Source organism: Chelonoidis abingdonii, chromosome 2 (genome assembly GCF_003597395.2).
Source record: "Chelonoidis abingdonii isolate Lonesome George chromosome 2, CheloAbing_2.0, whole genome shotgun sequence".
In the NCBI taxonomy this organism is placed as follows: Eukaryota; Metazoa; Chordata; order Testudines; family Testudinidae; genus Chelonoidis; species Chelonoidis abingdonii.
In genome coordinates, this window is record NC_133770.1 from 204,315,129 (window position 1) to 204,339,719 (window position 24,591).

General features: G+C 38.3%; 1 protein-coding gene across 1 annotated transcript in view; it reads right to left on the minus strand.

Moving 5' to 3' along the window:
- Positions 1-24,591, minus strand: part of LOC116831759 (cadherin-7) — a 104,488-nt gene that overhangs the window by 9,448 nt on the left and 70,449 nt on the right. The window contains exons 7-11 of the mRNA XM_032792023.1: positions 12,128-12,381; positions 7,221-7,357; positions 6,110-6,231; positions 3,766-3,883; positions 602-853 (exon numbers count right to left, since the gene is read on the minus strand). Of these exons, the coding sequence (XP_032647914.1) occupies positions 602-853; positions 3,766-3,883; positions 6,110-6,231; positions 7,221-7,357; positions 12,128-12,381 (883 nt within the window). The remainder of the gene's footprint in view (positions 1-601; positions 854-3,765; positions 3,884-6,109; positions 6,232-7,220; positions 7,358-12,127; positions 12,382-24,591) is intronic.

A 24,591-nucleotide genomic window follows, 5' to 3' on the forward strand; every position in this document is an offset into this window, starting at 1 on the left:
TCCCTCTTATCTAGTTTCAGTTTTGCCACGGAATGTAAAATGCAACTGTGTTAACAGCTGCAGGTATAACAAAAGGACAGTGTGCAAATGCTACTCAATTAAATATGCTAATTCTTCTCATCAAGAAATTAACTTGTGGCATTTGCTGTATGTCTTTTGCTCTTTGCAAATCAATAAATATTATAAATGAATATCTTTACAAGAAACAAAGTATTGCTTATAAATATGCATATTATATATTCAGTAAGTAATGTGAATGCTACCAGCTATATTATGTTCAATAAGAGAGAGATTTCCATAAATGCATTTTTTCACCTGCAATGTCTATCTATAACTATTGTATTAGATGCAACTGATAATATTCCTTCTACCAGTACTTTCTGGCAGATTACCTTTGACATTATTTACCCAAATGTGAATAGCCAAACTAAATGGCTTTGTGTGGCTCATGTTATAAAATGCCTCTGTTGCTGTATTATTAGCTTTTTTTGTCTAAAGAAAACTGAGGATATAAACAATAAACAAGGTGTGTGTGTGTGGGGGGGGGGTTGTTGTTACTACTGTACTTTGTGTGTAAATGAATAAAACACCAAGGACATACCTAATAATGTCAGTACACAAGCAAGTATTGCTATAAGTGCACCAGTGCTAAGTCCTGCAGGCAAGATGTATGCTTCTGCATTGCATGTTTGGGCTATGCCGTCGGCATCACAGTCACACACTCTGATAGTGAGGGTATTGGTGCTACTAAGTGAAGGCGAGCCACTGTCCACAATGAATATTGGCAAGTAGAAAACAGACTGTTCCTGCCTCCGGAATCCATTTCTCCTGGTTAGCACAGATGCGGTGTTGTCTAGAGGAAGAAAAAGACAAGCGTAAGAAACTCAGAATTTCTAGAGGAATAGTCCACAGGTAAAAATGCATTTTTTTTTCTGTCTGATGGACTTTAAGTTTTATATTATTTTATTAACTTCTATTTCCTGGTCATCCACCATAACGAGCTGCTTGAGGTTCTAGTTCTAGCTCATGCAAAAACCATTAAGGCCTATATTTACCAGTAAAACTTATGCTGGAATTGTGGAGACCTATAAACTTTAGTCACACTTGCAGTGCCACATTCATGAAGCAAAATCCCAGAACGGGTGGGACACTGTAAATAATATGAAAAAGTTTGCGCTTCACTTGTTACTTTAGGTAGCTATACGGTGTATCAACACACATTTCACTTCTAATTTTACAGGCTCTGTTTCCCCACCTTAAATGTGCATTGATATTAATGGAAGTTAGATTCACACAGGAAGAGGAGACAAGGAGAATAAGCTTCTTAAATCCACATCGTCACAGCTTGGGTCTGACTACCACAACCCCCCCCCCCCACAAAAAACAAACAAAAAAACCATGGCAACCACACACACAAACACATATTTGTGTGTGCAAATGCACAATTAGGTAATAGCACATCTAATTATTTGTCTGCATGCACAAAGACTCATTAGTGTACACAAATAATGCAAGAATCTGCACGTATAATGGGAGTCTGCACTTTTTTCAGGCTTACCCGGTGTACCGGAGTTTAAAATGGATCTAGAAATGACAATCGGTTTATATATTCAAGGTCATAAGTGAGCTCCTCAAAATGGTGCACTGAGTGGCTTAAAGAGATATGCAATGGAACCAATCACTTCAAAATCCATAATCACATCTCAGGTATCTTTCATAAGAAAGTAAAAAGCTATATAGCCTCTAGTGACAATAAAATAGTAGAATAGCTGAGATTTAATTAACAGCTCACTCAAAAATAGGTTTTTAAAACTTAATTAAGCTGCTCAAATAGATATGGCGGCCACAACTGATCTGTAACGTTTAGTACTACGTTTTAAAAGATATAAATAATAATTTTTCCTCCTGAATTAAGACAGTGAGAAATGACTATTTGCTGATGGTTCCTGACTGCACACAACAAATAAAAGGATAATAAAGAATCAAACCTGTATATTTGGCAGGTATTTAAATTTTAAAATATTTTTTATTAAACACGTTTTAAAATATATTAAAACAATTGAATAGTGTATTAGTGACTTGTTTTGTGACTTTTTCTTTTTCTTCCCCATTTTAAAGTTTCAGTAGTTCAGAATAACACATAATTAATTACTTTTCCTAATAAACAGCAAAATGAACACTTTGTGATCAGTAAATACTTGTACCCGTGCTTAACTGTTCCACTGAATTCAACAAGGCCATCAACATACTTAAACTTAAGCATATGCTTAAGTGCTTTGCTGAATTGGAGCTTAAAGGCCCAGATGTTCCAAGAGTGATGCACAAAAGTGTGTGTGTTTGTGCAAATCCTGACATGCAGGGATTATTGTCCCTCTGTGGTACATATGAAAAAGTACATATACACTTTTGCACACATCCATTAGAAAATATGAGCAATTATTTCTGAGCACACAAGTCTGGTAAGTACAAAGTTAGATAATCAAAATGGGACAACTTCTGTCCTTACTTACACCTGTGTTGACTTTATTGCTGTGGCATGGGGTGTATTGATCTAGATTGTATGTTCTCTGGGGAAGAGAGTGTATTTTTACAATATTATGGCACTTAGCACAATGTGTTCCAGAATCCTGCCTAGAATCTCAGAGGGCTAATGTATTCTAAGTAATAATATTAATAATAATAATAAATGCATTCAAGTCTTTAGCTCATGATCTAGAAAATCACTTCAGCATATGCTTACTTGACTTCACTATTATTGTTAATATAAGTAAAGTTTAGCACATTGGAGAAACAAACTGTGGACAGCTGAATAAGGTTCTTTATCAACAGACTGATTTTTTGTATTGCAGTCCAGGAAAGACACTTCATTTCATTTTATATTTAGTTTGAATTCTTATTTTTATTCGGGACAAAAGGTAAATCAAAGTGTGGATACAGTTTGAAAAACAGTCCATACAAAGAGTGCCTTTTCACTCAACATATATTTAATCATTTATTTTATTAACAAGAGCTAGTTTTTTACTTCATTTCACATTGCAGAGCAAATAGAGCAGTGCAGCAGGGAGATGGCTGTCTATTTTATTCTATTTGCTTCAACCATTAGCTAAGCAGACTGACAATGTCCAGCTGCCATACATATACAGCAACTAATGAGAACGCCAATTAGGAATGTGTTCTCATCTATTTTCAGTGGAAATGTGATGCCAATGATGGTCCTTTGTGTAGATCTTCGGGGAAATACAGTCCTAGACAGTATGTGTAAATATTGTAGGTAGCCTAAAAATTGAGCACTCAGCCTTCTCCTCTAAAGACATCATTCAGTTGCTGAAAAGGTGGAGGGATTTTTTTCCAAAGGAATTCTCATTTTGCCATGTCTTTGGGGCTCATTTCTTTATGCCCTGAGTTATATTAATAAAACATGAGGCCCAGGACTTTTTTCAGTCACTGCTCCCAAAGTAAAATCTAATTTGGATAAAGACCTATAATACAGAAAAACAAATGAAAAAAGGCACTTGGAAAAAAGAAGAAAAGATTTGAAGCCCCGCTGTTTAGCTCAAGGCTCAAAATGATTAACTAGATAAAAGTTACTTTGTGGGGCTGATTGCTCTTAATTAATGTCCTCACTGGCAGGGAATTTCACCTAAATGATAATCACCATGTGTCTGAAAAAAGGGTGGTGGTCACCTAAGGCACCTAAGTCAGTGCTCACCAAAGGCATCTAAGTCAGTGCTCACCTACGGCACCCAACCACATTTATATTTTTACCTTTGTTGTCTTGCAGAGTAAAGTTGTGGTTATTTGCTGCTTCTGCTGTCAAACTGAAGTAGAACTGGTGACCACTGGGTGGGTCATCTTTATCAACAGCACTGATTTTCTGGATTACCTGAAACGTGAGAGTTAGTTCGAAGTTATATTGGGTTTTATATCTTATATAATACAAAGAAGTAATACATGCATTCCCTATACATACAGTGCTCATGGTCAAGTGATAAATTGCATTTGTCATGCACCTTCAGCCACCTGACTTGCATTCTGCCCCCTAACACCTTGTTCTAACATTTCAACCTCATAAGCAATTTTAGACACCATTAATTTTCGTCTCCCATCTCCCCACTGAAAACGGTGCAAGATAAATACTTTCCCTTTCCTTCCTCTACCCCAAACTGCACTGGCCTGAGGCATTATGTGGCCAATATTCACCCAGTTACAGGTTAAGATCTACTACATCGCCACTCATTAAGGCTAGGAATAAGAGTTTTATAGTATTGGAAAGGGGACACCTTATGTGTGAATATAACAATGGATATAATCTAGCACTAGAGAAAGAGAGACAAGCCTCTCACAGTTATTTGTGGGTGCAATTAGTGCCACATTGTGTCTGCAAACCACAGGTGTAAAAGTAAAGGCCAGATTTTAGAGTTAATTAAGGATGAGTAAAACAGAATTGAGTATTAACTTAATCAACATATTCTGAAACATGACAAACCATACAAAATATAACAGACTAGACCAGGGATCCGCAACCTTTGGCACGCGGCCTGCCAGGGTAAGCACTCTGGTGTGCCAGGCTGGTTTGTTTACCTGCCGCGTCTGCAGGTTCTGCCGATCGTGGCTCGCACTGGCCACGATTCACCACTCCAGGCCAATGGGGGCAGTGGGAAATGGCAGTCACCACATCCCTCGGCTCGCATTGCTTCCTGCATACCCAATTGGCCTGGAGCAGTGAACCCCAGCCAGTGGGAGCCATGATCGGCTGAACCTGCGGATGTGGCAGGTAAACAAACCGGCCGAGCCCACCAGGGTACTTACCCTGGCAAGCCGCGTGCCAAAGATTGCTGATCCCTGGACTAGATTCGGGCTGCAAAACATTTTGCTGATGTTGACTGTCTGCAGGCCTGGCCCCCAGCAGCTCCCAGTGGCCGTGGTTCACTGTTCCCAGCCAATGGGAGCTGAAAGAAGTGGCAAGCCACAGGGATATGCTGGCCACCACTTCCTGCAGTGCCTATCGGCTGGGAACAGCGAACCATGGCCACTAGGAGCTGCAGGGGGGCATGCCTGTTGATGGTCAATGTCAGCAAAATGTCTCACGGCTCGCGATCAGATTATCTTGATAGGCCGCATGCGGCCCGTGGGCCACAGGTTGCTCACCACTGGACTAGATTCATGTCTTTGATGTTTATAATTTGTGAGTAAGTGGTCATGAGTATCTGGACTAATTGTTCAGAGCCAGGAACAGTGTGAGCAGATACTCATATGTAATTTGGTCAGTCCATCTTAAATCTCATGGCTCACAAGACCCAGGCTGGTTCAGTTCTAGGTTTCTTTTGAGCAAATGCGGCTAATTATGCTAATTTCTGTTGTAATTTTAAATTTTATTGTAATTTTGAAAAATGGACAGAACAGCGATGTCTTTCATGAAAGAGGTGGAAGGATGAGATTCTGGGAGATAGCACACAGGTGGAAATACTCCATGCAGAATAAAACTGCCTCCAGTTTTCTAGGGGGTAAGACGTTGGAGCAATGTGAATGCATCTCTTTGGGTCTGATTTTCAGAGGTACTTAGAACAAACAACTCCAGTTGAAGTCAATGTGTGCAAGGGATGCTCAGAACCTCTGAAAGTCAGGCCTTGGGAGGGCAACCTTGTGCAAGTTCTAATACAAGAGAACTGTCACAGGGGATATAGTGGCCCTGAGATCCCTTTTTTCTAACTCAGCCAAACTTGTGCCACCCACATTTAAGTTTTAGGAGTGCTAGAGGATATAGGACTCAGTCATGTGAAGTGCTGAGCATTCTTAGTTCATAGTGGGAATTAAGGGTGCTCATCCCTGCACAGACTCAAGCTCGCATAGCATCATTTTGCTATGCAAGGACATCTGGAGTTTTACACGGCTTGTGCACATCTAATTTTTATTTCTGCAGCTCTTTCACCATAGCCAGTATGGTGGAGTTTTTAGACTTTGTTTAATATTTGTTTATACTGCGCAGCCATTCCAAAGTGTCATTTGTATTGCAATAAGCTGACTGTCTTTTATCTTAAAGCTGGCATCGTTTCAAAAGAAATTACTGTCTAACCAATGTGAATAAACATCTGGAAGTATTGATCTGCACCTGGCCAGGCTGAGCATTTTCACAGACAGTGGTCTCGTACTCCATGGCAAACTCGGGGGCATTGTCATTGATGTCAAGGATAGTGATAGCCACATATTCTCTCCCAATCTGTGCTGGGTTCTCTGTGGAAAACAAACAAAGACATAAACAAACACATAAACAAAGACCCTTTACAAGTTCTTTTTTTTTTGATCAATACGCCTTTCATTTGCATTTTTTCTTGTGCACAAACCTGTCAAAATGAATTAAAATACCCCCTAGAAATATAATGAAAAATAAACTCTAGGGTAGAAATCCTGGCCTTTTTTCTGACAATGGGAGTTTTGCCATTTACTTCAGTGGGACTTTATTTCACCATACGGGTCAAATTCAAATTCCAATGTATAAACCTCAGGGGCAAAAAGTCCCTGGGGTGATGGGAATAAGGTGACATAAAAACCTTACCATCTCCTGTGGGCTCACAGCCAGTCAGCATAGTACCATTCACCTAGGATGGGGCATGATTTGAATGGATATGAGATGCATTTATTCAGTTAATTCCCCTCAGTAATTGAGGGAAGCCCATGACAGAATGTATGGCTTCCCTGTAACTGTGGGAAGCATAAGAGAAGTACCATCTACCCACCCAAGTCAATCTCCTTGCAATTCCATTACTATTAAGAGTGAATCTAGCTCTAGGACTCTAGCACCTTTACTTGCAGACATGGTGTAATTCATCTCAGATCTGAATTACATCCCCAAATTGAAGCAATCATGGATTTTAGCAATACGGACCTATACTTTCTACTGGTGTACAGGACAATTGCTAATCTATGGTGAAAGGGGTATTGCACAGTAAACTGATAATCACAGAATTGAGAGGACATGTGTCTTAATGAATAAAACACCTGTCTGCAGTGAGACTGCACAAGGTGTGAAGAAGAGCAGGTGTTAGGTATCTATCTATCTATCTATCTATCCCTTATTCACAACACAGTGCTCATCACATTATCTATAATAAGATCTAAGATCTAAATTTTCATATTTTTATTCAGTGCCATCAAGCAATTATTATAATTGAACCTGAAGCTTTTGTTTCTTCTATGTATAAAACCTTTAAATTGTAACTTACGACTCTCCATAGCCAAGACAGTGATGTTATGAACAGCATTAGTTTCTCTATCCAAAGACTTGGCAGTTGTAATGACTCCAGTGTTGGCATCAATATTGAAATATCTCTCCAGGTCTGTGTTTCGGTCGATTGAGTACCTAGGTGAAAGATTAAAGAAAACTTTTGATTTATGTTCAACTATAGTTTGTTAAATGTTTCAATAATTTCTCACTAGATAGAAAGAGCACTCATTGTTTCCCCCTTTTTGGGTGCTTTTTGTCCAATATCGCTCAGGTTTCCTGGAAGAAACAAAGCTGTATATGCAGCCTCTCAGTGCTACAAAGTGAACTGTGCTGAGAGATGCTGGCTCTGTTCCCATACACAATGCCTTCTTAAGTGAGGTTACAGATATCGCCTTCTCTTTTCTTACTTTCCTCCTTAAGGTAGCCATTCATTTATTCATGGAACAGCATATTCCTGAACCCAACCTAATGTGAATGACAATTGGAAGCTTGCCACAGGGCTGTATCAAATTCATGCAGCTCCCAGCAGAGCTGGCACTGAGAGGAACAGAACTTCTGTCACTAGTGGAAGAGCTCCTGTCTCCTCTGTGCTACAAGGCTGGGGAAAAAATGCGTGGAGGAGTTCAGGGGATTACATGTTCGACTGCCAGCTCCTGGTGCTTTATTGTCATTAGACAAACACATTGAGTTTCTTGGCTTAACATATTGTTTGCTAGGAAGGGAGAGACAGCTCAGCAACAAACAGAAAACAACACAGAGGAAAGGGAGAACCTGCCCACTGTTTACTTTTTCTGTGTAAAAATGGGAGATGGGATTATGCAGTTTTGGGTTTGCTAACAATGATGCCTTGACATACCATTTTTATTTACTACTCAGTGTGAGTTAAAGAATCATCATCTGGTTAAATGTTAAAATTACTGTCATGACAATGCAACTACTTAACTTTTGGTATACTACTGATCAAACCTTTTAAAAAAGTGGAAGGTCAAATTACAGTAGCTATCTCAAAGACATCACTTGCCAGATATAATGAAAATATACCATTATGCATTTGTATTATATTGTACTATGCCAGTTAGTTCTGTGCTGTAGTACATTGCTTTCATTTGTCCCTTTAGATTGCAAGTTATCTGGAGCAGAGTCTTGTTATACACTTGGTGTTGCTTTACTATATAATATTATTTACTGAGAGTGCTACGTCAACAGAAGCACTAATGAAAACTTTTTGGCTTTCACCATTTAGAACTTTCCCTCTCTCATCAGCAAACACTCCTCTTTATTTGATTGTATTTCCTGTCTTTTCTATTTCAGTTTTTCCTTTTCTCCATGCCAGAACTGCTGTGTATTTGGTCAGCAGTGCTCATCAACTGTTTCATGGCTGGCATGTTATCCCTAGAGAGTATGCTGTACCTGTCACTTTTGCAATGCAGTCAGTCTTCCCCAGTAGCAGGGAGTCAGTCCCTTGCTAAACCCCAGGTTTTCCAGTTATTAAAACTATCACTGAGCAATCTGATGAGCCAAAGATTTACTGTTTTAAAAACAATGGATTACATAAATTGCAACACTTGTAGAACAAGAAGAAAAATGAATGTTCTATAAACATTCTGAAAAAGAGATTTCCTCTAACACTTAATTACAAGTACTGCATCCATACTCAAATTCTAAAAATCTATTTCAATGTGATTTAATCTTTTAATTCCTGACTATCAGTTGTATTTGAAAATTAGTTAGGCAGGTCCTTTGTCAAAAATATTTCAAACCTCAATAATTCCTATTACCTTTTGAGATAACCCCTGCTTTTCTTACCGCATCCTCTATTTTTCTTACATGTCAAGGTTTAGAAGTGTCTACTCTTATAATTACACTATCCCACCCAAAATTTCAAGACATGTATGTTTCCAGGCAATTCAGTTCTTTAGTTAAGATCAATTTTCCTTCTTGGAACACATATTATTGAAATAATCATCTAAACTTCCTAAATAACTCTTTTATGCTCTTCCAATCCTGGTGAGTCTGATCCTTGATGTAAATTATAGCAGACTCAGGTCAGCTCTAATTTATATCAGTGGTTTCTCATGGGGTGATTTTGTCACTCAGGGATTATGATGTCATTGGTACACCCTGGCTATTTCCGTATTGTTTTCTCCAATCACACCCCCTCTGTGGAGCTGAGCTAATACCTGATTTTTTGGTTCACATGTAATTCTGAAAAACTGAAAAAAAAATTGTTTCGGGAGAAATTTTCAGAAAATTGAAATATCATATAATAAAATTTCATTTCCATTGTGATCAGTATTTAAACATTTTTATTTAATTAATAAAATTAAAGGAAATTTCAAGAGGAAAACTCATTTTGAATCGAAAAATCAAAAAAAAGTTTTGTAAATGTTGAAACAAAATGTTTCAAAGAAAGGGTGGTGTTTTTTTTTATACAAACAATGTGGTGAAACAAATGAATAAAGAACAGGAGTACTTGTGACACGTTAGAGACTAATAAATTTATTTGAGTATAAGCTGTCGTGTGCTACAGCCCACTTGATCGGATGCATGCAGTGGATAATACTGTATTTTCCACTGCATGTATCCGATGAAGTGGGCTGTAGCCCACAATAGCTTATGCTCAAATAAATTTGTTAGTCTCTAACATGTCACAAGTACTCCTGTTCTTTCTGAGGAAACAGACTAACACGGCGGCTACTCTGAAAACTGAAATGAATAAGTGAACCATTTTGATGTCGCTGGATCTGCTTTTTTTTGCAGAAAAAAGTTTTATCTGTAAAATTTTGGCCTGCTCTACCCTTGAGTCCTACACAACCTTGAGATGCCTGGAGAGATCATCAAGATGCCAATTAAGCTAGTTTTATGGCTGCTTTGTGCTGCTGGAGTGGTGCAAACTGACAAAAGTGAGATCAAGAATTTGACTGTCACCTTTTTACAGGAAAAAAAGAGTGCAGTGAGGATGGATTGCATATAGATGGGAGTTGGAACTAATACTAACCCTTGCAGTTCTGTTAAAACCAAATCTTATAAACCAGATGCTAACAACACTGCCAGAAAACACTGCCAAGGCAGAGACAGCTTAGTGAAGATAAATTTCAGAGGTAAATCCATGCTAACTCATCCATCTAGTACTTGTTTGTACATGTATTTTGAATTTGTTGCTAATCTATATTGAGAAAGAGAGAACACATATGTCACCTCTTTAAGTGAGATACATGCTTTATTTGTACATATTAGGGTTGCTCCATTGTAAATTACAGAGCCACAAGACAGTGACAAAATCACCTTTAATAAGTGTAAATAAAATTAGATAACAGAAAAGGTGAAATAATGAATTAGCACCATATAAGGTTTTCAGTGTGTATGCCAAATGGATAATATTAACAATAATAACATTTAGCACCAACTTTCTCTTAAATAAATTGCCCTATTTTCCACGGACCTTGAATAGGTTAGAATTTCTGTGGGACAGAAATATTACATAAAACTGTTATTTATACTGTCTGTATCCTGTGGATATCATTCTGACATCTAGTATTAATACCTATACAGTACTTAGAAAAAGAATTACAGTGATCTGGCTGTGTTTTAACTTATGTGATCATTTTCTGTCACTGTCCCTCTCTCCCCACATAACCACAAACATAAAATTCACTCTTTTTATATGAGGTTCCTTGTCATATGTTCATAATACTTGGATCCCATGCATGATATTATAGAAGAATGGCAGATTCTCCATCTAACCATGCAGGGGAAATACCCGAAATAGATGTTTCATTCCCTCCTTGGTAGGAGGGAAATATGATCACATCTTTCCCTGTGGTGATGGCAGATATTTGACCTCAATGGAACCAGTAAAAGGCACCCAGCCAATGTATCTGAGCCATCCTCTCTATCCTGTTTAGGATTTCATTACACTTATTGTAACCCCCTGTTGAGTCTTCATCGCCTACATGCAACCAAATATGTTTCTTGACTCTATCCATTTCTATGATATATGGACAATTCATACTGTGGTGATGATATGGAGAAATAGTTAAAATTGTTTGTGGAACCTCAGTTCCAAGTTTCTAAACTACAATATTAAAATGTTTTTGTTTTTACTGTTACTCATATATATTACTGTAGGGCATAGTTATAAGGTTCTTTTCACTTAAAGGCTGCGAGTAGGAATTTCAGAAGCACCTCAGGCTGAAAATCAATAGGACTCGTCCTCCTAAATTCTTTTAAAAATCCAACTCCTTATATATATACAACCTTTATCTTAAAAATGATTTTTGCCTGGTAATTATACAGAGTGTGGAAAATATACACAAAATATATAATTAACTAATAATTATATTGTAGTAGAAAGAGTGAGCCTGAAGCAGCTGAATAATAAAGCTGAAATAATGCAGACAAACACATATCTTTCAAACAAATAGCTATAAAAATATAATTTGCTAAACAAATGAACCTCCAGTTTGTTCTTCTTGTGAATACAAATTCTACAATATACACATTATCAATGCATACAGAAAATGCATCATGTCTTTTTTGTACATAGTTTTCTGTGTAATAGGTTTGGCATAATTGATTAATAGGGACATAAGCTATGGTTTGTGGATTCTTCCCAACCGCTGCTGAACTTGGATAATTAAGTGATTTTTTGTTTCAGAATTCTGAATATACATATATTTTAAAGAGATTTAAATAAATTGTTTGATCAAAGCTACTGCAACAATGGAGTCAAAATAAGCAAACTTTTCAAACAGCACAGACATATGCCGTAAGGGAAAAAACTAAATAATCCCTTCTGGTACAAATGAATAATCCTGCAGTATTGTGGACAAAATGACATGAAAGGACAACATACCTACATATGTACGTATGTACTTACATACATAAACAAAGCCTTATAATTACCTAACAGGGCTGTTCGAGACATCGGGGTCATGGGCTGCAACTGTTCCAATGATGGTGCCAACCTTTGCTGCTTCAGACACTACCATGGAATACAAACGGGAGGTAAATACAGGGGGCTCATCCACATCCTCCACAATTATCTTCACTGTTGTCATATCGCTAAAGGGTCCCAGGCTTTGAAAGTGAGAGTCAACATGCTTATTTGCTGCTTCTATCCTCAGTGTATAACTTGTCTTAGCTTCGAAATCCAGCTCCTAGAAAGAGAAAGTTATTTTGAAATTTAATTACTAATTAAAGAGATGGTGCAGCAAAGCTCTTTTATTTACAAATGTCAGTATGTATATAAAGAACTTTGCCCCTGGTATCCAGGCAGCATTTTTGACTGGCAGATTATAGAAAACTACTGATTTTTACCATTTAGCTTGCCACTATTTGCAGTATCTCCTTCCATCTAATCCAAGATATTTTGATTGTCTCCAAGGCTGCCAATTAAATGCTAAAGTTATTTTCCATCAGTGCATTAATTTAGTAGTTATAAAACAACATGCAACTGCCAAGGGAAAGAGAAAAAATTCAACAGGAGAAGCCAGTGCTGCTTAACCAAAATGGAGTGAGAGTACAAGCCGAAAAGCAAAACTTTACCATGTGGTTTTAATGAATCCTTGTTGTAGCATATAAAGGCAAATGAGATGTATTGTCTGAACGAGATTTTCAAAAATGCCCGGCATTGGCCTAACTCTGCTCCTACTGAAGCTGATGGCTAGTGATGATTATTTTTGAAAATCCCTCTCTACAGATGAAATCCCCTTGGTTTCCCAGGGCCAGAATTTCACCCAATGTTTTTAATCTGTGTGAATCCTTCATTTTGTATTATGAATATTTACCATCAATATAATATCACCTTATAATTTCCTTTTTACTGAACTATGTAGGGCTACATGTTTGGCAGAGGGGTTACTCATTAGAAATTCACATTTAAAAGACTACAACAGTTGGACAGAATTTTGAGACAGTGTTAGAAAGATACTGACCAATGGGATTCTCCAAATGCAGAAGCAGTTTGGATACAATGCACTGCAGCAAATCAACATTACACTGCATTGTTTGCATCATAGCATATTGCATCTGGATGTAGTACAGAGAACATTTGATCTAGACTATTTATCAAACAGTCTATGTAAAAGTTGCTTCGCTTTGTTTTGCCTCATTAATATCCAGTATATAAATATATTTTTGCAGACAATTAATACTATATCAGAAGTCAATAAGACACACACAGTACTCAATATTCCAGACCCAATAATCTTTTCTAGAACACAAGGGTATGATTTGGAGAGTAGCTCCCTTGAAACTAGAGGACAAATTTTACTGATGTTGATATGACATCCTGCTGCAATAGAAGTCCCTGAAAGAAAGAAGTGAATTAATATCAGCGATATGCCCATACTCTACAATGTAATGTCTCTGGCTACCATGAAAGTCTAAACCTGATGAAATCAGGATGCACTGAGTGCCTAGCTACCTAGCTACCTTCTACATTACAGAAGTATTCATTTATAGAAAACAAGGAAGGGACTGAAGCCTTGCTAAGTCTGCAGTTTGGTTAATCAGCTACACTTTCAAACTATGTTCATGAGACTATAAAATACTTACAGAAAATTGGTTTGATTTTACAGATACTGAAAAAATTGTTAGCATCTGAAATGCCCTGCCACAATAATCTACTGCTATCTGCAAAACATTTTTATGCACACCTGGAGGAACAGTGTTTATGGGAATTATTAGCCAAATCAGAACCAAAACACAAATCTGCTAACCTGCATACACTGTGGGCCAAGCTCTCCTCTCAGTTACACTGATATAGATATATATATATCTTCAAAGTAAGTCCATCAAAATCAATGATGTTTACATTCATTTTACTGTACAGCCTGGAACAGTGTATTACCTGCATAAATAAGAGAAGAATTTGGCTCATTGTGTTCAAAAGAAGCTGAACTTTTCTAAACTCCACTTGGAAGTTCACTGCTTTGCTGAAGAGGGATGGTCTTAACATGTGCTTTAAGTTATGGACTTAAAGAGTTGGTAGGGGAAGTAGAACTGGGTGGCAACCTGGGCAGCAGTGTCAATGGGATGGTCGAGTTCAGGATCATCACAAAAGGAAAAAAGGAGAGCAGCAGAATAATGACCCGGGACTTCAGAAAAGCAGACTTTGACTCCCTCAGGGAACCGATGGGCAGGATCCCTTGGGAGGCTAATATGAGGGGGAAAGGAGTCAAGGACAGATGGCTCTATTTTAAAGAAGCCTTATTGAGGGTCCAGGAACAAATCACCCTGATGTGGAGAAAGAATAGCAAATATGACTTAACAGTGAAATCTTCTTTGAGCTTAAACACAAAAAGGAAGCTTACGAGAAGTGGAAATTTGGTCAGATAACTAGGGAGGAGTATAAAAATATTGCTCGAGCATGCAGGGATGTAATCAGGAAGGCCAAAGCACAAATGGAGTTGCAGCTAGCAAGAGATGTTAAAAGCAACAAGAAGAAGGTCAGGAAAAGTGTGGGACCCTTACTGAATGGGGGAAGCAACCTAGTGACAGATGATGTGGAAAAAGCTGAAGTAGACAATGCTTTTTTTGCCTCCGTCTTCACAGACAAGGTCAGTCCCAAACTGTTGCACTGGGCAGCACAGTATTGGGAGGAGGTGAGCAGCCCTCAGTCAGGGCCGGCTTCAAGTTTTTTGCCGCCCCAAGCAAAAAAATTTTCCCCCGCCCCTGTCCCAACTCCGCCCCTCCCCTGGGCGTGCTGCATTTACCCTCCTATTCCTCCCTCCCAGGCAAGCCTGGGAGGGAGAGGGAAGAAGTGGAGCGGCAGCGCGCTTGGGGGAGGAGGTGGAGGTGAGCTGGGAGGGGAGCGGTTGTCTAAGCTGCAGTTCTGCAGAAAAGGGCCTAGGGATTACAGTGGATGAGAAGCTGGATATGAGTCAACAGTGTGCCCTTGCTGCCAAGAAGACTAACAGCATTGGGCTGCATTACTAGGAGCATTACCAGCAGATCGAGGGAAGTCATTATTCCCCTTTATTCGGCACTGGTGAAGCCACATCTGGAATATTGCACCCAGCTTTGGGCCCCCCACTACAGAAAGGATGTGGACAAATTGGAGAGAGTCCAGCGGAGAGCAATGGAAATTATTAGGGGGCTAGGGCACATGATTTATGAGGAGAGACTAAGCGAACTGGGCTTATTTAATCTGCAGAAGAGAAGAGTGAGGCAGGATTTGATAGCAGCCTTCAACTAGCTGAAAGGGGGGTTCCAAAAAGGATGGAGCTAGGCTGTTCTCAATGGAGGCAGATGACAGAACAAGGAGAAATTGTCTCAAGTTGCAATGTGAGAGGTCTAGGTTGGATATTAGGGAAACTATTTCACTAGGAGGGTTACCTAGGGAGGTGGTGGAACCTCCTTAGAGTTTTTTAAGGCCCAGCTTGACAAAGGCCTGGTTGGGATGATTTAGCTGGGATTGGTTCTGCTTTGAGCAGGGGATTGGAGTAAATGACCTCCTGACGTCTCTTCCAACCCTAATCTTCTATGACTCCATGATTCTATGTTTAATGATTTGGGCCTAAAGCATTCAAAAATCATGTCCAAGACAGTCATTCTGAGCAGTTCAAGTATTAAAATAAAGCAGATTCTCTTGATCAACTGTAATTTTGATATATGAGTGGACTATTTTTTAAATTTTTATTACAGAAACAAATAGTTAGTTTGAATTTCAACCTCTATTTGGTTTTACATCTGAAATACAACAATCTGAGGAACCCAGTTCAATCAGCCATTAAGTATCAGTATGCATGGTGCTAGCAGGGCCAGCTCCAGGCACTGGTGAAGAAGCAGGTGCTTGGGGTGGCCAATGGGAAGGGGAGGCACCTCCGGGTCTTCGGCGGCAGTTTGGCAGCAGCTCCCTGAGCCCCTCTTGGACCAAAGGACCCTCCCCTGAATTGCAGCCGAGGAATTAAGCGGCATGGTTGAGCTATCACCAAAGTGCTGCCGATCACTGCTTTTTTTTTTCCTTCTCCTCTTGGGGTGGCAAAGAAGCCTGAGCCGGCCCTGGGTGCTAGCATGGCGTAGCCTGGCAGGAATTGTGGTATGTATAGTATCTAAGAGATGTTACAGAAACGACAATGAAGCAACTGATATGATATGCTGTGCATCAGGTTTACAGAGAGAACAAGAAACCTGCAATGTGTTAAAGCTATTCTTATTTTCTAACACAACTACCTATACAAGTGAAATAAATTAGGTTCCAAACAATGTCATAGAGAGGAGGGAAAAATATTAAAGATGAAAAGATGATATGTTTTGAACAAAGCCTGGGAACTCTGAGGCAAAGTGCACACAAATTCTGTAGCCAAGTGTCTGAATTCTGTGGCACTGTGCTGTGGCAGCGGCAGCTTCATTTAAAATTAGAAAATTGAGGTTTTAATGAGCTAGCTATGCAAACGAATAATACAGTCAGTGCACTAGCCCCATTCTGTTTATTTTTATATTAATTTCAGTTAATATGTACTGTCCCAACTTTTTCAATCTACAGCTGGTGATTGTACTGACAAGGTTTAACTGAATCATAAAAATTATCATGGGAGTAGCTGAAGCTTGGGGCAGCTGGGCAAAGGTTGCATATTTCTGCTAAAATGCTCAGAAATAAAAGAGTTAACATTGTTGCTATTTAACTTATTAAGATTTCAGAATTTAAAAACCATAAAGATGAATAGGTCAGCTCACATCCCTTCGAGCTACTGTTTTAGGCTGTCTGAAGATTTAGGAAAATGTTGATCAGTTGGTTTGCACTTGGTTCACATTTTCAAGCCTATGTTCCCTCACAATTATGAGGCCAGAAACACAACTTCAAAAAGGAAAGAAAAGATTTTATTCTGGAACATATATCTGTGGGTTTTAAGGCTAGAAGAGACCACTGTGATTATCCATTCTGACCTTCTTATAACACAGCCATACAATTTCCCTGTATTTATTCCTGCTTCAAGTCTAATAGTGGTGCATGAACTAAAGCATAGCTTCTAGGGAAGAAAAATCCAATCCCGACTTGAAATATCCAGTTATGGGAATCCCTCACAACCCTTGGTTTTTAAAAAAGTGCTTTCTTTCTAGTCTGAATTGATTTAATTGCAACTTCCAGTCACTGATTCTTGTTACTCCTTTGTCTGATAGATTGAGAAGCCCTCTGTCACAGTTCCAGGTTTAACTGCACTTCTGCTGCCTCTGGGATCAGCTCAAGGGCTCTCCTATAGGTCTCATACTTCCAGCCATCACCTCTCTGAGTGGGGACCTTCTTCCCTCTTCCTCCAGACTAGGGATTTAGCCTTACTGCCCTCTTGCAATTCACTATGATTATCCCAGGGGTCTGACCTTAGTCCAGTACCTGCTATTCTGCTCTTCCAGTGACCAGAGAGCTTTCAGAACACAGTACATTTACTTAGGAAAAAAATCATTACAGAGAAAATATATCAAAAACAGAAAACAATCTATACACATATTAGCTTACCAGGTGTTACCCATCTTCCACTTCGAAATCCTGGTACGTTGGCAGTACTTTAAAACCTTCCAGCAGGGTTTTGCCCTCTGGGTTACAAATTCATATCAATTTGAGGATTAAATGAGAGGCACTCAGACAGTTCAGAGTGACCCTTTATACACAAAGCTCTTTCTTTGACTCCTGGACCTCTTGAACGTGGTCAGAACCAATATATGCAATTATCCCCAGGGGGTGGTAGTTCTTTGGAGTTGTTTACCTGTCCTGAGATTTGCAGTAATTACACCCCACTGACTGTAATTCCTGGAGGAGGCTTGGTAACTCTCCCCTATAGAGCTAGAATACAATTCCTAGCTCACAAATGTTTATAAATATTCCCTGTGACAGAGTTTGGCACATCTCAATATAAGTCTTTTGGTACATACATACCCTTATCAGATTTCTTTTCTTCATGTAAGTACTCACAGATGCTGAAAAAGTCATCCTTTTACCTTCTCTTTGTTATGCTAAATACAGTGAGTTCCTTGAGTCTTTTATTATAAGGCATATTTTCCAATGAATTCATTCTGTTGGTTCTTCTCTATACCCTCTCCAATTTTTCAAGATCCTTCTTGAAAGTAAGAACTCCAGAACTGGGCATGGTGTTCCATTAGCAGTCACAATGTGGCAGTGTCAAACACAGAGGTAATTTAACATCTCACTCTATAATTCTGCCACAACCAATACATTCTGTGGGTGAAATTCCGGCTTTATTGGAGACAACGTCAAAACATCCACTGACTTAAGCAGGGTCAGGTTTTCACCCTATGTCAAATTCTGATGCTGCAGAATCAAGTAATACATAGGGCCATATTATGAGCTAGAAACATTGGACACAAAATTTATATTAGAGGTTTCTTCGTATACTATATACCACCTATTGCTAACTCTCTGCTGGATGATACTGGTAGCAGTAATTTAAAAAAATACATTGGTTTTATGTTTCAAATGTCCCTTTGATTTTAGAATTTTAGGCTGGTTTTAGGTGGTTACATTACTTAAACAATGGTTTATGTTGATGTAAGATGTTTTAGATTACAAGAGGATTTCATCACACATGTGGAAATATATTACCAGGATGCAGAGTAAAATATCTTTTTATTAGATATTAGTGATCAGCTAACATCACTGCCAAAGTTGGCACTCCAAAGAAAAAAGGTTCATAAAGAATTCCATTTTAAAAGAAAATGTGTAAACAGTACAATAGACCGCATTAGATAAACTCTGCAAAGCCTAATTCAAATAGAGAAGGGCACAACAAGTTTAAAAAAAGTATGATTCAATGGTCAATTTTTATAGCTATTTCTGTTATTATGTGTAGTTCATAAAATGATTTAAATTAAAATTTCTGGTAAGTTTAAAAATTAAAACACATCTGAGCCTTTGGTTTGCTTACCACATATTAAAATTCATTTGACACACTGACATGCACCTTTAATTTTTTACCATTTATTGGGCTCTTTTTCTAAGGGCAGAAAGTGACTTCTCTTTTAGATTGTAATTCAAGGATACACGAGTGTTAGAGGATGCAATGTGAAACAATAAAGGGCAAATAAAATACATATTCATAAGAGGGAGGTATTTCATTACTGAGACGGATGGATGAATAAGATCATGTAGTTTACATATGTTTTACAAGCTGGCTTACTAGGGTATCTGAAGGGCAGTGAGACTGCAGTATGGGACAGTCAGTGCTACTAATAGTTTCCTAAACCTACAGGGACCCTTGCTAAAGAAATATGGTCCAAAAACTTTTAAAATACATTTTTGATGGGGAAATATATTTAGTAATATAGTGTAGACTTTGTTCACAAAAATAATTATACATTTTTAAGAAAAAAATTGGGCTCATCACTAATTCTTGTGAATTACCAGTCTTGGAGGGTGTTGGGAACCTCAGATAAGGTGATGGAAGCCTTCAACTCTCAAATAAATCAGTGGTAACTAAGCACCCTGCAGAGGGTGTTCAGCACTAGACCTGGACAGAAAAGGGCATTTCCCTCCTGTTAAAATTTCCATTTTTTTTGAAAAAAAATCATCCCAAATCCAGAGAAAAGCTCAAATGTTCAAAATTTTTCACAGGAGCAAAAATTGTGAAAACTTCTGTTTCAGAAGAACTGAAGTGAAATATTTCAGCTTACTGGACAGCCTGCTTCCCTGCCTAGTTTTGCATCAAAATTTTCAACAGAATCAACATCTTTCCGCAGAATGATTCATTTCCCTCGAATCAGTATTTTTTGACTGAATAGTGTTCTGTCAGAAAATTTTCAAGCCACTATACTCACTACCTTTTAAGAACAGAATCTTATTTTTCAGAACTAATCACTGATATCAAGAGGTGGAAAGAGAAAACATTACATTGTGGAAGAGAAGTGGTGACTGCAGGAGACATCTTAAGTCTGTCTAGAACAGGAGTCGGCAACCTATGGCACTCACACTGCCCAGGTCCTGTCCACCGGTCCTGGGGGCTCTGCATTTTAATTTAATTTTAAATGAAGCCTCTTAAACATTTAAAAAACCTTATTTACTTTACATACAACAATAGTTTAGTTACATATTATAGACTTATAGAAAGAGACCTTCTAAAAATGTTAAAATGTATTACTGGCACACAAAACCTTAAATCAGAGTGAATAAATGAAGACTTGGCACACCAGTTCTGAAAGATTGCTGATCTCTGGTCTAGAATTACAGTTCTTCATTATATCATCCTTTCAGGAGCCCCAATTGAGTAAAACATTTAAATGCACACATTCCAAGTCAATGGGATTAGTTGACCCAAAGTTCACAGAAGTAAAAGGAAGGAACCCCACTGAATACAATGGACTTCGGATCAGGCCATTGCTGAACAGAGATGGGATAACTAATCTGATTAAAATTAAATGTGTGTATAAGTGTTTTGCTGACCTGAGACCCAGATCTCTGCAGAAAGTAACAAATGAATCACTGGCCTCATAAGATAAAGAAAAAATCATACAGTATATAACCCCCCTGACACCTCTGCAGGTACAAACTCAGGACGTATGGGGTGTACTTTACCTCCTGAGGTCTTTCTGCCAATTTGTGTCTCTCTGATGAACTCATGACTCCCCGGTGATATGGATTAATCAAACTGCAACCCTAATGGTGGTACCTCCTGGGAAATAATGGATGATCCATCCTAACTGTGAGTACTGTATTTCCTTCATAAATAAGTATAAAATTTTCAATTTACCAAGCAACTCCAATAAGCTTTGTATAAACAACAGAAATTATGAACACAAAAAATGCAAGGGACAAGTTATATTAAATAAATATATATTAATATGACTGGATTTGTAAAATATATAAACAGGTATCCATGGAGGACACCATAAATCTCTTCTTCTTTTTTTTTTCTTCTTTAGTCACTTAACACAACCACTCAAAGTTTCCCTGATTCTTAGTTGTTAAGTCATCCTGTGATGTTGCACTCCATATGTTATGGAAATATGCTTAAGAGTGTGAATATATGGTAACTGAAATATGCTTTCTGCAAAAGGTCTCTTGTAAGATATCATTGCAAAGCTGATAATCTACTGAGTGTGTTCACCTTATTTGTATGAATGTATCATTCTTGTATTTGAAGCTAGATATATGAAATATTACTTTGAAAACTTATTGTAACTGCAAAGTGTGAGCCATTAATGATGGCTTGGAATCTTGATGGCTCCCATTAACTACGACAATTATTTGAAATGGCTCTGTTTACTTGCAAGCCTTCACATATACGTGTGTGCCAGCCAGTGGGTAATGAAGTCTCAAAGGACATGTGAACATGTCACATGTTACTGGAATCCATCTTAAACCTGATGCTTTTCCATTTAGAAGGAAGGGTGGGAACACAGAGAGAGACAAAGGATTTCCACCTTGTGCCAAAGATATAAAGGACATGGAACAGGACAAACGGGGCTGAAGTCATGAGAAATCCCCTAGTCACCGCCTGAGCTGGAACTAACAAGAACTGTACCAGGGGAAAGGATTGGGCCCAGAGTAGGAGGGAGTCTAGTCTGTGAAAGAAGCTTATGGGAACATCTCTGAGGGTGAGATTTACCTGTAATCAGTTTCTTAATGTATTAGGCTTAGACTTGCGTGTTTTGTTTTATTTTGCTTGGTAACTTACTTTGCTCTGTCCGTTATTACTTGAAACCACTTAAATCCTACTTTTATAAGTAATAAATCATTTTTGTTTATTAATTAACCCAGAGTAAGTAATTAATACTTGGGGGAGCAAACAGCTGTGCATATCTCTCTATCAGTGTTATAGAGAGTGGACAATTTATGAGTTTACCCTTTATAAGCTTTATACAGAGGAACATGGATTTATTTGGGGTTTGGAACCCATTGGGAGCTGGGTGTTTTGATGCTAGAGACAGAAATGCCTGCTGAGTGGTTTTCAGTCAAATCCTGCAGCTTTGGGGACATGGACCAGACTTGGGTCCGTGTTGCAGCACGCCGGCATGTCTCGCTCAACAAGACAGGGTTCTGGAGTCCCAAGCCATCAGAGGAAACAGGCTCAGAGGTAGTTTCAGCACATCAAGTGACAGTCCCAAGGGGGTCTCTGTGACTGAACCCATCACACATCCCTCTAACATGCCGGTCCCATGTGCAGGTACCTATTCATGGTGCAACTCTAGATGCTACAGGCACTATGGTCTAATGTGTATTTTGACTGAGAGATTGGATGATCTGCAGAGTCTCAGAAATAGCTTTTCAGCTCTAAACCCTCCTCACTCTGGGTGACAAGCTTACCTATAAGCTTTCTGCTTTCTGCTTTTTCTCCTGCTAAGCTGTGGCAGCTGTGGAGCAACTGAAAAAAAATTAGTCAATCTTCTGAGGGGAGCTGGATGCTCCCTTCCTCTCTGGCTCTCTCCATCTCTCCCTCTCTCTCTCTTTCTTTTCCTTTTCAAGTGACACCCCAGAAGGAGGAGCTACCTGCTCTCTCCTAGGCATCTGGTCTCTGAGTAAAGAACTAATCAGACGTCTTCTCTTACAGGACATCTGGGATTGCTGCTTTATTTCCTTCCCTCCAGCCTCCTCTCTAAGGGAGTGTTCCCTGGCAACAGGACAGTAAACCTTCTGGGATGCAATCTTCACCCCTGGCTGGTCCAAGGTAAATTTCACGGGCCCCCTTATGGTATGGGAGTTGAGTTTTTTTTTTTTTTCGAGATTTACTTCAGTAGTATATCCCAGTATACTATAGTATATGAAGCTACTGGCATTTCCTGTCTATATAAGATCACAACTCAAAGAAAGCACTATTGAATGCATGTTCCACGTGCTCATATAATACATAAATAAAAAGGTCTACCATTTAGCACTTGATCATTATTTATATCTTTTAAATTGCTCATGCTCATAATAGTAATAGTGAGATCTGCCTGCATAAATTATTTTATGAAGAATATTTATTTTTGAGAAGAATATATTTCCTTGATTAAAGAAAATAATCCTTAAAAATATTACTGTTATTTTTCTAAAATACAATCCAGTGGCCTTGCGAAAACAATGTGAACTCAGTCCAGATATTTATACATTGCAAAAAAATCAGCAATTGTTCAACAATGGAGGAAATGTGATTGTTGATTGAATTACTAATTAGCTATCAGGAAATGATGAGAACAGATTTTCAAACCCATTTTCAAGCCAGTTACTAGGATAGCTAATTCAGTAAGGTTGTAGTTTGCTGCTAAAGGAGGATCCAATCTTACAAATACTTTCTAGCAAAAGTAATGCTCAATACTGAGTAAAATTCAGTCCTGAACAAGTGTCAGCAGAGGAATGTGTTCTACTCTACTGTGAGCAGTGCCACAGAGACTTCAATAGAACTACTTAGAGTAGAGGTTAAGATGTCTTGTTTTTCAGGCAATGTCTGGGGCTTAATTCCTGACTATCACTTCATGTCTAACTGTGGCAAGTCACTTAATATCTCTGTTCATCATTTTCCCATCTGTAATATGGAGGTCATAATAACTCTAGTATGGGTATTAAATAGGGATAATAATATTGTCTGCCTTGTCTTTTTAGATTATAAATTCTTTGGAGCAGAGACTGTCTCATAGCATATATGTGTACAATATCCAGCAAAATGATATCCTAATAATAAGATGAAGCAGCAGTAGGATCTAGCCCTAAGAGTTTGATTCTGACATAGGATATAGTTCCCAAACTCTCATAAATAGGACACTTGTGCCTTCTATGGCAGGCTTTAAATCAGAAAATCAAGCTACACACTTTAGGTAATCTGGGAGGATAGAAAACTCTTTCTCAGTTATGATATAAGCAATAGATACTACTGAGCTGGAAGAAATGTGTGTTAAAAAAAAGGTTAACTTTCAATATAGAAAATAACAAAGATACTGCACATGACAGACACTAATAAAAGGAAGAAAAGTACACTGGAAAGATGTGCAGATTTTGTTTTTTTCCCTCTCTATCAATCTAATTAGCACTGATGCTTACATTATACAGAGCGTCATTTAGCTGGCCTTCAGACTATCCCCTCATTACTGAATACTATAACAGAAGCACAGTTTCCAGTAAAAGAATACCAAGCCAAAATCTTACAAATCACTACATTAGTGTTGAAGGTTAAAAGGACAATGTATATTTTAGTTCTTTCTTCAGTACAGTGAATAGAGCTTGACAGCTTCATTAATATCTGTGGATTAGTGTTATCTGATTAGATCCTGTACAGGCTCCATTCATCTTGTCTTTTTTTTTCCTTTCTTTCTTTTTTGGAGACAGGGATTTTGTCCTATCTGAAGGAAATTACAAAACAAGTCATCCATAGCACAGAAGCTGGATATTCAGTTATCCTTCACAGTAAGCCCATTTTTGTAATGCTCATTTTTTACTGTATGGT